This window comes from Cyprinus carpio, chromosome B6, assembly GCF_018340385.1.
Source record: "Cyprinus carpio isolate SPL01 chromosome B6, ASM1834038v1, whole genome shotgun sequence".
Classification (NCBI taxonomy): Eukaryota; Metazoa; Chordata; class Actinopteri; order Cypriniformes; family Cyprinidae; genus Cyprinus; species Cyprinus carpio.
Genome location: NC_056602.1, coordinates 14,741,917 through 14,755,791, shown reverse-complemented (window position 1 = coordinate 14,755,791; position 13,875 = coordinate 14,741,917). Strand labels below are relative to the sequence as shown.

At 34.3% G+C, this 13,875-nt stretch overlaps 1 protein-coding gene across 1 annotated transcript; it reads right to left on the bottom strand.

Moving 5' to 3' along the window:
* Positions 1–261: 261 nt before the first annotated feature.
* Positions 262–12,861, bottom strand: dzip1l (DAZ interacting zinc finger protein 1-like). Its single transcript, XM_042725801.1, has 16 exons — positions 12,730–12,861; positions 9,674–10,237; positions 8,305–8,389; positions 8,087–8,195; positions 7,118–7,319; positions 6,810–6,938; positions 5,548–5,610; positions 5,035–5,181; positions 4,574–4,595; positions 4,402–4,464; positions 4,170–4,303; positions 3,662–3,851; positions 3,357–3,531; positions 3,013–3,215; positions 1,899–2,032; positions 262–1,733 (listed from the first exon to the last, which is right to left on the bottom strand). The coding sequence occupies exons 2-16, from the start codon at positions 10,181–10,183 to the stop codon at positions 1,587–1,589; spliced, it is 2,313 nt and encodes a 770-aa protein (XP_042581735.1). The 5' UTR covers positions 10,184–10,237; positions 12,730–12,861; the 3' UTR covers positions 262–1,586.
* Positions 12,862–13,875: the final 1,014 nt, after the last annotated feature.

Below are 13,875 nucleotides of genomic sequence, written 5' to 3'. Positions count from 1 at the left end.
GGAACCCAACTCTGTTGACCGAGAGATAAGAACATGCAGCCAGGCTATCGTGGGCACTGTAGCCTGCGTGGTCGCTTTTTATTTTTGGTCAGAACTTACAGCTACCTCACTTGTTGCAAACTACTAAAAAAATTCAATAAATAAATAATAAAATTGGTGTAGAATTTATTTTGAAACTATTTACGCTTAGAATTTGCTCGTGAATTTCACTAGCAATTACAGAAATGGCAATTACTGTGAACATTTAAAGTAGAAAACAAAGTAATATTTTATTTTCAGGTGTACTTCAATAATCTTTTTTATTTACAGTGTGGCAAACAATATTTCACAATATTTTCTCATTAGCTTCTGTTTGATTTTACTGAAGTCATTTCAACCACTGCTAAGCATGATCATGCCTTTCTTTAAATCAAATGAAATCTATAAAGGTTACTACTAACTATAGTTTTAATAATCATTAAACTTATATGAGAATAGGGAATTACACACCAAAGCTATAATGATTATGACACTGATATTGTTGAAATCACTCTCAGAACTCTTTTTTCCCCCCAGCTGATGAAAAATAAAAACATCACAGCCAATCAGAATCCATCTGATTTTAAAGAGCTTGAGCATGCAACTGCAGAATGCTTATAATAATAAACAGAACATTATTGTATATTAGTGTGGATGCTAATATGGTTATCATTATAGTTATCTTTTAACTTGGTGTGAATGTCTAACATTTAGTAGCCTGCTCCCTCTATTCATGAAGTGCTTCCTAAACAACTAAAGATATTAAATATTTTGGAACATTATGTTGAGGGGAAAAAAAAAACAAAATGTATCAGAACGTGAAAAATATTAAATGACTTGACAATTCATTTTCATGAGTGCAGAATCAGTAAATGCTCGTGTCAGCTAGAACTAATGCTTGATGGCATTATTATAGCTGAAATGAGCATGGAATGTATCTGCACTCATGAAAATGAATTGTCAGATTTAAATTTACAACTGTTTAATGTGAAAAAGACGATAAAGCTCTGCCCATGATCAGGCAAAGAAAAATGAAAGTACACATTGTTAATCTGTAACCAAAAATCTGTAAATGTGTGAAGTCACAATTCTGTATACATTTCTCAAACATTTAACTTACTACTGTATATATTTATTTCCCCAAATTTCTCTCATATGTTCATGATTTACTGATAGTCTTCAATATCAGAATCATATTTATTTCAAATATCAATTATATTCTAAATATCACAAACTTACATTTTTTTTGAAAGCCAATGATTACTTAGTGTATATAAAAACTCACAGCTCATTGCATATTAGTGCTGCTTCCTGCTTGGCTGCTAAAAGTAAATGTGTCCTGGACTATGTTTGGCACTACTTACAAAAACAAAGCACCTGAAGGTTGTATAACAGCACACAAACAAGTAATGGCTGATTCTTTTGGGAACAATTTTTGGGTTCACTAATTTCCTAAAGCATAGAAAAGGCTTTTAATAATGATTCCTTTGTGCCTGCACTTGTTAATTCTCTTTGAGAATTTGGGTTTGGAATGAAAACATGCCTTTATTTGACAGTCACATCACACTTCACCACGCTCCTGGTCTACTGGCCACAGAACTCCAAGCACTGGTCCCTGAGGTCCCGCCGACCTCTGAACTTTTGTGTACTCCTGCACGGTTGGCTGTTAGCTCTTCTATGGAGGACAGCTCCAAGTCACTCTCCTCATCAGATAGCTAGAAGACAGGTATATTACAAAGCTTTTCAGTCTAATAATGAAGGCAATGTTCAAAAAACAAATTATATTTCTGCAGCAAGATTTTAACAGCAATGGAAATGACTTGAGAATATGTGAGGTATGTGAGAATGTGTGTTTTTTTTTGTTTTTTTTTTTTTTTTACCGCTTTCTGTTTTACAATGGCAGGGCGAGGGGAGAGGCTGGATGGTGGCATAACTCTAGTCCCGCCCACAGGCTTTTTGATTGGTGTGCTTAGCTGTCTTTCCAAACTTCTTGTCAGTGTTTGGACAACAGAACCTGCAATCAAAACACATTCATGTTAACTGACTAAAAAAACACAAGACTAAACTACTTTTAAAATTAAAATGTCTATATCCCACAGGAAGTTTGTTAGTTCTATAGCTGGCATTTCAAAATATCTGTCTATTTTGTTTTTTTGTTCTGTGCTGCAGGGATTGTTTTGACCAAACTTTCAACAACTTTTGACCAAAACCCAGAAACAAGTTACGTAGCATTATAGAATAGTTTGAGTTTGCAAACTATTCTAACTGAAACATTAATGGAAAATATGAAAATGGCTGAAAATAAGCTGCAGTCTGTAACTTTATTAATTATCCGAAATCAATATTTGAGCAAGTATATAACCAGCCAGTGTTCAAAACTATCACCTTACTTTAGCCGGATTCATAACGGTTAGCTTATAATAATGTTTTCTAATTTGAGTGGTACAGGTACGTTTTTGCAACGAAAATTCAAGCATGTCACCGTGTCGTTACGTCACGTCTGTAAACATAAAGAAGTTGTCCTGGCTAGTGAGGATGATGCAGGTAGCGGATTGTTTATAGCCTTTTCTCACAGCAGCTGGAATAATTAAATGTATCATTTTGATGGCGGATTGTAATGGACTATGTGTTTATGAAACACATGTGAATGAAATTAAATTATATTACAGTTTTGAAATGAACTGGTAGACAACCAGTTTGAAGGAAGCATAGTTTGCTCTTTGGGTTAAAATAATTTCTTAATATGAAATCCGAATGGCATGACAAGTAGAGATTAGACTGTACAGAAATTAAAATAACTTCGATAACGATAACTTCCAGGGTTTTTTTTTCACCTACAAAAATGTGTCCTCACTGCAGCACTCTATTTTGGCAAAATGATACAGATGACAGAGGGCTGTGAACATATTTATATTAAATATATTCAGTATTCAGACTAGTTCCAAATGGAGAAATTCAAATAAATAATCGTATAGGGCTTTGGCGTTTGCTCACCATGTGAATTGGGACTTTTGGGGAGTTTGGGTGTGTCTGAAGCTTCTGACGGTTCACTGTCTGTCCAATCAGGATCAGCTGTTGGGTTCAGCAGTGATCCTGATTGCACAAGGCGCACGGAGGGGGAAGGCTTGCCCCGTGAGCTGGTGATATAAGCATTGTCCTCAACTGACTCATCCTCATCTGAACTGAAAGGTGGTGTGCTAACAAGACAAATGTACTCATTAAAAACATACTGATAAGGTAATATTAAGCATAGTTAAAAAACAGCTTGACATCTCAACTTTCTATTTCATATGTTTCTGAATAGTCTGAACATTTACTAATTTTAAAAGAAAGTATACCCATTCTTTTTTTGCTGTGTTTTTGGAGTCTGTTTCTGAGGTGCATTGGAGCGTGGGGTGGGTGTTGGAATAAGTGCTTGTGGCTGCTGGCTCTTGGTCCTCCGAATGGAGGACTTTGAGTCCTCTCTGGATCGGACGCTTTTTTCCTTCACTAGGGTTGAATTTTTCTTTCCCCCTAAAACAAATATAAAAGAATGACTGATCTTGGTTCAGAACAGTGGCAACCAAATGGAACTGACTTACAGATAAGTTAGACGTGTGAGTATGGGTAGTGTGGTGGCATGATAAATAACACATTTTCTTACCCTGTTTTAAAGTGCTGGGTGTTAATTTCCCCTGGCTATTCTGTAGGCTTTTCACTCGCCTGATGATCTCATGTGTCAGGTTGTCTCTTTGGTTCTGAAGGTCTGGCTGCTGTCTGTATCTCTGCAGCCGCTGACCAGTCAACAGAGCACTCAGGTTCTTAAAAGTTTGCTCAGAGATACCCTTGGTACCCTGCCAAAACATCATCACTTCAACCACAGAGCAATGCTATTGAATTACATCATATATTCATGCATCCGCAGTCCAAAATTAACTTTTTTTTTTTTTTTTTGCTGCATACTTTATATATTTTTTTTGTTGTGACTGTTGTTGCGTAAGTCGCAACAGATGTGTTCTTTAGTTTAGTAGTTGGATTGTACAGTATGTCAATGATCAGACTATCATTCCTACAGTTTAACATAAATCATGCTATATTTCCTAAAATACTGTTTCATTTAGTATTTTATGCCTTAAATGTTAATATTGATGCTTGTTTGAGTCAATCTGTACCTTCCGCAGTCCCATATTCTCCAGTTTCTCCTCCAGTGTTTCTTCTAGAATGAGTCTAGACGCTTTCATCAGCTCTGACTTTCCTTTACGTAACTTTAGAACCTTCCACTGGGGTTCATCTGAATCCTCCATGCCTGAAGGTGCATGCAAATTTTGTTTTAATAATGTACATCATGGCATGATTGGTGTATGTACAGTATGTACTGTGGTTAGAAATTACTGAACCACACACTCTCTTCGTCTTCCTCCTGTGGTTCCTCAGGAGAATCTTGGGCTTTTTGCAAAACCACTGGAGCTACCAAATGAGACACAAAAATGGGTCAAAGCACATTAAATTCAAAGCAACAATATTTTATGTGATCATGCAGTGAGTAAGTCCATATATGGCAGCTAAAATTCATTACCTGAGACTGACAACTTTTTAATCTGTGGTGAAGCATCAATAAGAAAGATGATTAGTTTTCAAGAATCAAGACATCAGCAGATAATTTTGCAATAACTACAATCACGTTAATCTAATTATGTGTTATTATTTGAGTTAAAGTTGAAGTGTGCCATTTTTAAATACTTTAAAAACACCATCACAGCTTAATAAGTATAGACAACTATAGGTTTATAGGATCTCCAAAGAGTGTAAACACTGGTGCTTATTTTTACATAATGGCTTGCAATGAACTTTTTAGCATGTAATTGACTTCGTTGTCCAGACAAAACAGATGGGATGGGGATTCTGTAAACATCATTTTTGCTATTCTTTTTGGTGCCTCTAATGCCGCTTCACCATTAAGGTAACATTTTCTGATAAGAGCATGGTTTTATAGCTATCTTTCATGCACTGTTTGTAACTGTGAAGTAAATAACCAACCTTCTCCTCCCGAGATTTGATGAGTCTGTCCTTCTGGCTCAGCTGAGAAGAGAGAGAGGCAACCTGCTGCTGAAGTTTCTGCAGACTGGAGCCAGAGTTCTTCTCCACAGACAAGGCCTTCACAAGCCTGGCATTCTCACTCTTCAGCTGTAACACACACATACAAATCACAGACATGATAAGAATGTTCAGTATGTTGCCCAGCAGGGGTGTGCAGAAGAGCCAATATCTGTATCTGTAGCAATCTTAAAATTATCTACAGTATATCGGCATTCGAATAAATTTAGGAAATCATCAGATGTTTTGCTAATTACACAGTAAGTCCGTTTTAAATGTAATTTTGTTCCCTTCATAGTTCTTGTTTAACAAATAAGCTCTGTATAACTCATAAAATGATATATATATATTTTTATTAGAATTCTAAAATTTCTTTAAACATCTTTTAACTTAAACAAAAACTTAAAGTTAAATACACTCATAATGCCCAGACAGTGCAATACTACAAAGACTTGCCTCTGCTTTTTCCTGTTGGTGTCTGTTCTGTGCTTCCTGAAATTTCTTCTTCCATTCACTTTTCTAAATGACAAAAATGGACATGTATAATATATTGAGAAACTGGTAGACAGCAAAAAATGCAAGCACTCTGTGAACTAAAAAGTCTCAAATATGCATATTATTATGCATATATATATATATATATATATATATATATATATATATATATATATATATATATATATATATATATATATATATATATATATATTGTAATGTAGTTTGACCTTACATCAGTTTTCAGTGACAAGCAGTGCCAGCATGGCAACAGAAAATTCAGCGTGCTAACAGATTATCAGATTCAGAACATATTTCCTATTTAATACATAGCTGTCTAAAGTATGAATTGTTTTTTAGTTTCAGAATGATCTGTTTTTTAGCCTGAAAACTGTACATTTTGTTGTTTGAAATATAATCCACTATTTTGACAGGAAAATGGAATGGAAATTTAGTCACATAGCGAGTGCTTACTCACATCGTAGAGGGCTGTTACCAAATGTAGCTACTGAAACATAATGTCCATAATGGATGTTGAAGTCTTGTTTAACAGTCGCAAACAGTACGATCTTATATATAGAGCTGTTCCACGCAGAAAGAGAATGAACAGCTATTATCCCCCAGCAGTTAGATATTGGTTGTTGAAGTCTTGTTTAACAGTCGCAAACAGAGGAATCTCTGTGCTGTATTTTGATGATTTACCACAGAGAGGTACGCAGTAATGTAAGGAGGGTGTTTTCTCTTGTCTTTGATATACCACTGCCCCCTATTTAATTCGCGAAACATTTATTATTTATTTTGAAGTTTTGTATAAAAGTTTCCCCATATAGTAAATGTGAACATTGTAAAGACCGTAAGCATGCCCACACTTGTGTCATCAAAGATCACAGAGGCAGTCTTGTACACCTAGCCAATTAACTATTACTGCAGATTTTAATAAGCCTATATTTGAGTGTGAGAAAATTTACCTTAATCGCATTTAAGATTTGATACTTGAGACTCACAGAGTCTCGTAAGTAATTTATTTTGCCTCAGATTCTTTACTGGGCATTCCTAAATAGAAAGAACTTGCCTAAGAGTTGTTCAGTGTCTGCTGATGAATAATCCTTTTTTTTTTTTTTTTTTTTTTTTTTGCCAACTTGAAAAATAGTAACCATTCATTTTAAAAGTGCATTGTATTAATGACTCATGCATGACTCAGTGAACAAGCAAAGAACTCTCACCTTCCTGGCCATTTTCTCTTTTAGCTCTCTCTCTCTGTTTTCTCTCAGTTCTTTCTCAGGGTCACTCTCTTCTTGTAAAGTGACATTATTTGCTACACCCACCTCTTTGTTCTGCAACACTAGCAGTTTCTATAGATGGAACGATGACAAAAAACATAAAATGTTATTACAATGACATACACAAAACATACCCCAGGAGCTCATCTGTTGGCTGCCTGGCAGGCATACATACCAGAGGATCTGTCTCCATCTTCTGGTGACAGTTTAAAGTTGGCTATTCATTTTAAACCAATGTACTGTATACTCACAGCCTCTATGGATGAGCTCTTGCTTGCCATGTCTTTAGACTCCTGGAGAAATAACTGTCTCAGCTCTCCAATTTCCTGCTGAGATTTTCTTCTCTCCTCTTCTTTCCATCTCTCCAGTGCTTCCTTCTCTGACTGTTCTCTCCTTCGCTGCTCCTCTTGTTCCTGGAACACATCTGTGTTAATTGATATATTTCCTCTTAAACTGGTATTTCATATGGAGTTCAAGGGAGTCTTCGTCATCTAAGGGGAAATGGTGATGTAAAAATTAGATCTTTCAATGCTTTCACACTAGCTCACAAAACTTTTGCGTCCCCCCTAGAAACTTTGCATTTGTGTTCTGTTATAAAAAGTATTGTATTCCTGCAAGAAATGTTATGTTTGCTTGGAAAAGCATTGAAACGTTTTTTTCAGTTTTCCCCATTTCAAATTATTCTGATCATCAGTTTTGTGATTGCATTTAAAAGTTTTGCAAGCAAGCAAAAAGTTTCCATTAGAACGCAAAACTTTTTTGATATAATGCAAAATTTTCACAGTTGAATGCAAGTTACTCAAGGGAAAACAAAAGCACTGGAATATTATTTTTCCTCAACATATTCCTTTTAAGAGATTAGAATTATTAGAGATGGTGATAGAAAAAATATATTTCAATGATTTTCAATGATTTTGGTTTTGCTCGCAAAACTTTAGTGTTCCCCCAATTATGCAAATAATTTATAGTCTCCAGATGCTTTCAATGTATGTAAAAAGAGCAGCTTTGAAATTCTGCTTGATAATAGTAAGGGTGGGTAAATGAAAGCTACTGTATACCTTTAAGAAGTATAAGGCTTACTGAACTGATAATAAGCAAACAAACACATGACAATTTCAGTAAGTATCAAATACTGTAAATAGATACAGAAGAAAACAGCGTTAAGAATTTTTCTATGCTGGATCTTGATTTAAACAAACTCACCTGCTGACGCCTCAAACCTTTCTGTTTCTCTCTCTGTCTGTAGCTGCATTTGCGTCAATCTCAGTTTCTCCTTTAGCTCTTCTATCCTATCTTCCATCTCTTCTACCTTGTGCTTCTTTTGTCTCTCTGAGACATACACATGCACAAGCAGTGATATTCAGTTATTAATCTTTCTTTCCAACCACATCATCAATGAAGTTCAAACTTAGTTAAAAACAATTTTTTTTCCACCAACCTGCATCTGTAACTTCAGGATGTCGTCGCTGAACATGTGCTTGTAAGTAAGAGTAGTTGACAAATGATTTTTCACAGAACTGGCACTGTCATGAATGAAAAGGCATCAAAATATTAGAACTGGTTTTATGATAACTAAAGGTCACCAAGCAGCCAGTAGTTCATTCTGTGCCAATTTTACAGTATCTACTTAATCATGAAATTATATTAATGTTTCTTAAATTGCATATTACATGTAACATTATGTTACCAGACTAAATAATGTGTAATGCTCACATTACACATTTTCAATTCTTTATCTTTTCAGTTAGCCTTGGTTAGCAAAATACCAGCTTAGCCTACTAGCTTAGTATAATGATAGCTCAATACAAATTTAAAAAGTTATTTTTATTATCTAGAACAAGATATCACACTATATTTTTTAAGGTATTGATGGAGGGGAATAGGCCTACATTTATTAGCCTACAGATTCAAAATGCTACCATTCAAAAGTTTGGGGTCGGTAAGATTTTCCTTTTATTTATTTATTTATTAAAAAAAAAAAAAAAGATTAATGCTTTTATTATGCACAAACACATTAAATTGATGAAAAAGTGACAGTAAAGAAATTTACAATGTTAAAATATTGCTATTTCAACTCTATTCATTAAAGAATCCTTCAAAAGGTCAGTTTCCATTATTATTTTTGTTTTTAATTTTTTTTTTATTTTTTTTTTTTTTTTTTTTATTATTATTTTATTATTGATAATATCCATGACACTGAAGACTAGAGTAATTTAGCTTTGCCATTACAGGAATAAATTCTAAAATAATAATAAATTATTTTAAAATACATTAAAAATAGAAAACAGTTATTTTAAAATGTTTGGGGTCAGTAAGATTTTTCATTTATATATATAAAAAAATTAATGCTTTCATGATGCACAGACTCATTAAATGATGAAAAGTGACAGTAAAGAAATGTACAATGTTAAAAAAAAATATATTTCAAATAAATGCTTTTTTTTTTTTAACTCTATTCATTAAAGAATCCTTCAAAAAGTCACAGTTTCCATTTTTTTTACACTGATAATATCATGTCAAGTGCCACTGAAGACTAGAATAATTTAGCTTTGCCATCACTGGAATAAATTACATTTTAAAATACATTAAAAATAGAAAACAGGTATTTTAAGTTGTAATACTTTTTGCAATATTCCTGTTTTTAATATAGATTTAATCAAATAAATGCAGCCTTTGTCAGCATAAGAGGCTTCAATCACACACACACACACACAAATCATACAGACCCTAAATGTTTGAACAGTATGTATGATTATGAGTGTAAGGTTTTAAAAGGGTTTCAAATGTTCAAAAATTTTTAAGACCACCTTGTGATAATTATTAGCACTGGCCTGCAGGAGGAGCTGTTGAGTGGCGATCATTTTTTTTCTCCGTCGATTCTCCTGCTTGGCTTCTTGCAAATTTTTTTCAAGTTCTGCTCGTTTTTCTTCTCCTTTCTGGATCAGAGAGAGTGCCGCCTGCAGACGTTCCTCCAGTCCTGACAGCTGAGAGCTCAGCAAGTCCTGGCAGTGCAGCAGGTACTCAGTGCTGCTCAGCTGAGACATACGAAGCAGTTTGATCAAAGAAGGGTCAGCAGGTCCTCGACAGTTTGGGCACCTCTCGCCCTCCACGGCACAGAATGTTACGGTCATGAAATTCTGAAGCACATCAACACTGTCTCGCTCGACACGTTCCACGTCAAGGGCAGAGAGACGCCTCCAGTCTATGGGCTCAGTTCGTGAGCGGAAGCGGAAGGGCTGAAGCTGGTGTCCTGGATTCCAGGGCGGTGTGGTAGAGAGAGCACTGTAGGGCTCACCAGGGGAGAACTGGCCCAACATAGTGAAAGGTTTGAGATAGAGAGGTGAATGGATGTGGTGATTCCTAGACAGAGGCTGAGTGGGGGAGAGGAAAACACAATATTTTGAGTTAAGCTATGACAATCAAATTAGCATAGTTAAAATATCATGAGACACTGAAGACTTGAGTATTTGTTTCTGAGAAATTCAGCATTGCCATCCAGGAATTAATGACATTTTAAAATATTTTAAACCAGAAAAATGTATTTTAAATTGTTAAAACTATTTCACAATATTACTGTTTTACTGTGTTTTTGATTAAATCAGTTTTGCAGCCTTGGTCAGCATAAAATACTTCTTTCAAAAAACAGCAAAAATATCCTAACCAACAATGCATAGCAATGTATACATTTTTAAATCTAAAACCAGATAATTTTAGGTTTTATTTTTTACATTTTGTATTATTATTTATTATAGTATGTGTTATATATAAAAATATATAGTTATATATTTCTATGCATTATTGTTTTTTATTGTAGTTGCTTTTTTCCCTGTTCTAATGGAATTGCTAAGTGAAGGAAATATGTGATCCTGGACCACAAAACCAGTCTTAAAGGGATACTCCACCCCCAAATGAAAATTTTGTCATTAATTACTTACCCCAATGTCGTTCCAAACCCATAAAAGCTTTGTTCGTCTTCGGAACACAATTTAAGATATTTTGGATGAAAACCAGGAGGCTTGTGACTGTCCAATAGACTGCCAAGTAAAATACACTGTCATGGTCCAGTAAAGTATGAAAAGCATTGTCGGAATAGTCCATCTGCCATCAGTGGTTCAACCGTAACGTTATGAAGCGACAAGAATACTTTTTGTATTCAAATAAAACAAAATAAAATGGTAAATGGCAGACTATTCTGACGATGCTTTTCATACTTTTCTGGACCTTGACACTGTTATTTAACATTTTGATATATTTATGGTAGAAAATTTACAAAATATCTTCAAGGAACATGATTTTTACTTAATATCCTAATGATTTTTGGCATAAAAGAAAAATCGATCATTTTGATAGAATTTATTTTTGGCTATTGCTACAAATATACCCCAGCGACTTAAGACTGGTTTTGTGGTCCAGGGTCACATATATTCATGTAAATTAAATGGCAGACAAAATTTTTGTGAAAGTCAAAGAGTCCATCTCTATGCCAACAACTAAAAGCCATTGTCAGCGGCCACTCTTGCACGATTGTTTTTAGGACTGTAATTTCAATGAAAAGCTTTCCAAATTGTCAACAATAAAATGTGTGTGAAAGAGAGCAAGAGCTGCATTTCTTCTCTTATTTTCTGTGCAGTACATAGACTATAATATACATAGCATGCATAGTAAGTACGTCAGCCATAAGAACAGAACCAAATATAAATCTGTTAAGTGAGTCTTGTATATGAAAGAGATCTCATATTTCTTAAAGAAACATTTTTTTTTTTTTTTTTATAACAGTCAAAAAACAAATATTTTTACCTGAAAATGCACTTGGTAAGGGTTCATCTTGTTCTGCTATGAATCAGTGCCATGGGGTCTGAACTGAGTTTAATGCCTTTTAGTTTACATATCAACAGTAAACTGTCTCTCTCTGCAACTCAAACTAAACCCGTAACACTACCTGGCTAATTTTACTTCCCATGTTTCAAGACAACCAATCACACCTCTGACTGAACAATCTCAACAGTTAACCAGGTGAATTTCATGCAACATAATATAAACATTTTCCCTGGATCTCAGTGACTGAGTGACCAAATAACTAAATTATTTGATCCCACCAGAATCAGCATCCACTTCTCTTAATATTAGGAATTAAAGTATATTTTTTGTGCACGTGTCTAATTATTATGTAGCCTATGTGTGTATGTAGGCCTAATGTATGAGCAATGAAGTATTTTGGTTAGAAAATAATCAGATCAACCTCAGTGTGTATGACCAAGGTGCAAGACGCAGTTTATTGTCATGTGATTAAAACAAACAAACAAACAAATATATGACCGCTTGATGACTCATATATGACTTATAATGACATATATATAAAACAAAAAAAAATTATGTTTTGTTCAGTTCAAATACAACCCCAACAAATCTTCGTCAATATGCTCATGGCTCAAAATTCATGATATTAATGGAAAAAAAAAAAATAATAATAAAAAAAAAAAAATGAAGTTTGAAATCGTTTTGGAAAATAAGTGTTAGCAGTGTGTGCTGACAAAGTTGCAAACAAAGTAAATTAGCAGTTAGAGTTATTAAATCTCTATCTAAAAAAATCTAAAAATAGTTTCAACGTTGTAACTAATTACACGCACTAACTTGAGATTTGATTTTTTAAAAGATTGCTCTCATTATAATATCTAATGTCGTCAATGACCCATCAGTAGCCTTGCTAATAACAGTACCGCGGGGGGGAAAAATTATACTAATATAACTAACTTACATTAAAAGTAACCTATGTGATTGTTTATTTCTGCGATCAACGGTTGACAACAACGACATACTGTACACAAAAGTAACGTCTAGACATAGATGTTTCAGGGACACTTACCTTTGTCTTGATTACAAAAGTTAATAATAATAAAATAATAATAATAATAATCAGTTAAAAGCTTTAAGCTGCAAACTGAAAGGAGAAGTTAACAGCTGGCAACTGTTGCTGATAGGCGGGGCTAAGAGAGAAGCGTTTCTTGTTGCCATAGTGACTACTGACTCATGGAGGTGGATGACCTCAGGTGCCACAACTAAAGATAAGCAGAGAAGGAAAATTGTATATTGCTTGTGTATGTTTATATGTTATATATTTATAGTGATATAACTGTGTAAAAGTAAAAACCAAGTAAAACAGAGTACAGAGTAAAATATTATATATATTTTTTTGTATTCCTTGTGCCCTATAAAAATAAAAAAAAGGAAATTAAATGACATTTCATTATATTCAATTAAAAGAAAAACAAATTGAGATTAAATTTTAAAGTCGAACTAACAAAAACAATACGGAAACTGCCATGCAACATTGCACCTGAACACATGATGGCGCCCATAACAATAAAGTGATATTTAAAATACTATATAATACTGTAAAATTTAATTTAAAGAGGTTAGCAGCAAAACAGTTATAAACAAAGAAATTTATGAATGTGCAAGCATGGACAAAGAAAACATTGCTATATAGGTCTTCTTAATCAATTTAGCTTGACAATCATCAATGAATTTCTGTGCATTTACAGATTCTCTTTAAGGGATGTTAAAATCTCATTGAGTGCTCTCTGCCTGACTGCTTCGGCCACTTCTGAGGAGCAAGTTCATCCTTCACTGTCTGTTTAATGAGGTGCTTGACTTGCCTGAAGTGACTCTCTCCCCAGCTCTGTTCTCACACACTCCTAACAGCTTCACTGTCAGTAGTGCCTCCTTTTCACAACAACGCATCAGACTAACAGGGGATTCTATTTTCTATGACCACAGAGTCAAATATACTGATGAACGCATACATACATGGGGAGAAAAGGGCTAGCTGTCACATGGTGAAGTTGGGGCTTTATATCAGTTACTGGTTATAGGTTTTAAGTCCAATGCATGAATGATTGTTTTCTTGAACAATGCCTGGCTGTCACATTTAGGACTTATGAATTATATCGCCAAAACAAAGATTCAGAGTAATAACTGTTTGGTAAAAAAAAAACCGACCAACTGGTAA